Below are 1,869 nucleotides of genomic sequence, written 5' to 3' on the forward strand. Positions count from 1 at the left end.
AATACTGGCCGACGTGGAACCCAGTACCAGTATCATCACAAATCGAAATTCTGGAGCAGAAGAAGGCGACCTGTCTGTCCGTGACTCCCGCCGACCACAGTCTACTGGAGAGATTCTCCTCTTGGCCAAAACTGATTAGAATCACCGCTCGTTGCCTCCGGTGGAGACAAAAACAGGATCGCGGAAGACCTTTAACCATTCACGATTTAATTGGTGCTCACAACAGACTTGTCAAGTTATTACAGCTCTGCTATTTTCCAGATGAGATCCGTATTCTCCGAGCCGATCGACACTCTGCAGTGAAAGGGAAACTACAACGGCTCAATCCATTTCTGGACAAGGACGGGATGTTGCGAGTCGGAGGCCGTCTTACTCACTCAACAATGCCTTTCACTCAGAAACACCCAATCATTCTGCCAAAGTCTTCCGTTACAGCACTTATAATCGAGCATGAGCACCTCCTAAACCTCCACTCCGGAACTCAAGCTACTTTATATGCCTTGAGAAAATCTTATTGGCCTATCGACGGCCGTAGTCAAGTGTGGAGCACGCTGAAGAAGTGCGTCCGTTGCTGCAGAGCCAATCCACCTCCAGTGAATTATGTCATGGGCGATCTCCCAGTCGCACGAATAACAGAATCTCGGCCGTTTACCAACGTCGGAGTCGACTACTGCGGACCCTTTTACATCAAGGAACGAAAGGACCGCAACCGACGTAAGGTCAAGGTATATGTAGCAATCTTCATATGTCTTGCAGTTAAAGCAGTCCACATCGAGCTGGTCAGCGACCTCACTAGCGAGGCCTTCATTGCGGCTCTGCGAAGATTCATTGCTCGCCGAGGATTCTGCCTAACGATTTATTCAGACAACGGTACCAATTTCGTTGGCGCCAACAACGAACTACGAGAGCTCCGAAACCTCCTGCAGTCCGACGATCACAAGGTAAAGGTTCAGTCCTTTTTAGCCGATCGACGGATCGAATGGCGCTTCATTCCGCCCAACTCACCCCACTTTGGCGGGTTATGGGAGGCTGCAGTGAAATCCTTCAAACGACACCTCAGACGTGTCGCAGGCAACGAGCTCCTTACCTTTGAAAACATGAACACACTTATCATTGAGATCGAGGCTATCCTCAATTCCCGTCCGCTTACTTCAATATCCACAGATCCAAACGATCTCCTTGTCCTTACTCCCGGTCACTTCCTCATCGGAGACGCATTAACTAGCATTCGAGAACGAGATTTCAGGGATACTCCATCCAATCGTCTCTCAAGCTGGCAACACCTCCAGAAAATCAAACAGCACTTCTGGCGCCGCTGGCATCGAGAATATCTCAACGAGCTAAACATTCGGAACAAATGGAGCAAGGGGAGTCACGGCATACGAGAAGGCACCATCATCATACTCAGAGAAGACAACGTCCCCCCAATGCAGTGGCCATTGGGCAGAGTCATCAAGGTACAACCCGGCGCAGACGGCATCATACGGACGGCCACCGTCCGAACGGCAACGAGCACACTGGATCGGAGCATCAAGCGGATGGTACCACTACCAAGCAGATCGACATCAGAGGACACCGATGCCATCATCAACAGCGAGGAATTTTGAAGAGATCCACCTCACAGTATCTCAACATAGCATTTGATCGGTACCCTCTCAACGGGGGGAGGATGTTACGTCGCGCGGGACATCTGCACGCCAGCCCTCGCTACCTGGCAGCCAACAGTCAACCTACAGCCATCCCGATGCTCAATAGACCCAATGACCCACCATAAAGACATTAGCCTTTAGCTGCATTGTCTCCACACATGTTTGCCAGTCCAATTGCATGTCTAGAGAATTCTGTAATTCTAGAAGTATTTTCAGTTTA

General features: G+C 50.1%; 2 protein-coding genes across 2 annotated transcripts in view; both read left to right on the forward strand.

Moving 5' to 3' along the window:
- LOC122577433 overlaps positions 1-1,869 on the forward strand; it is a gene marked incomplete at its 5' end in the record, with an annotated part of 702,209 nt that overhangs the window by 615,012 nt on the left and 85,328 nt on the right.
- On the forward strand, positions 384-1,616 carry LOC122577459. The gene has a single exon (XM_043748786.1). The coding sequence runs from the start codon at positions 384-386 to the stop codon at positions 1,605-1,607; it is 1,224 nt and encodes a 407-aa protein (XP_043604721.1). The 3' UTR covers positions 1,608-1,616.

The sequence above is a fragment of the Bombus pyrosoma genome, unplaced genomic scaffold (assembly GCF_014825855.1).
Source record: "Bombus pyrosoma isolate SC7728 unplaced genomic scaffold, ASM1482585v1 HiC_scaffold_4710, whole genome shotgun sequence".
NCBI lineage: Eukaryota > Metazoa > Arthropoda > Insecta > Hymenoptera > Apidae > Bombus > Bombus pyrosoma.

Excerpts from the sequence above, each read along its gene's own strand:
- LOC122577459 (XM_043748786.1), top strand. The coding sequence starts at position 384 with ATGCCTTTCACTCAGAAACACCCAATCATTCTGCCAAAGTCTTCCGTT.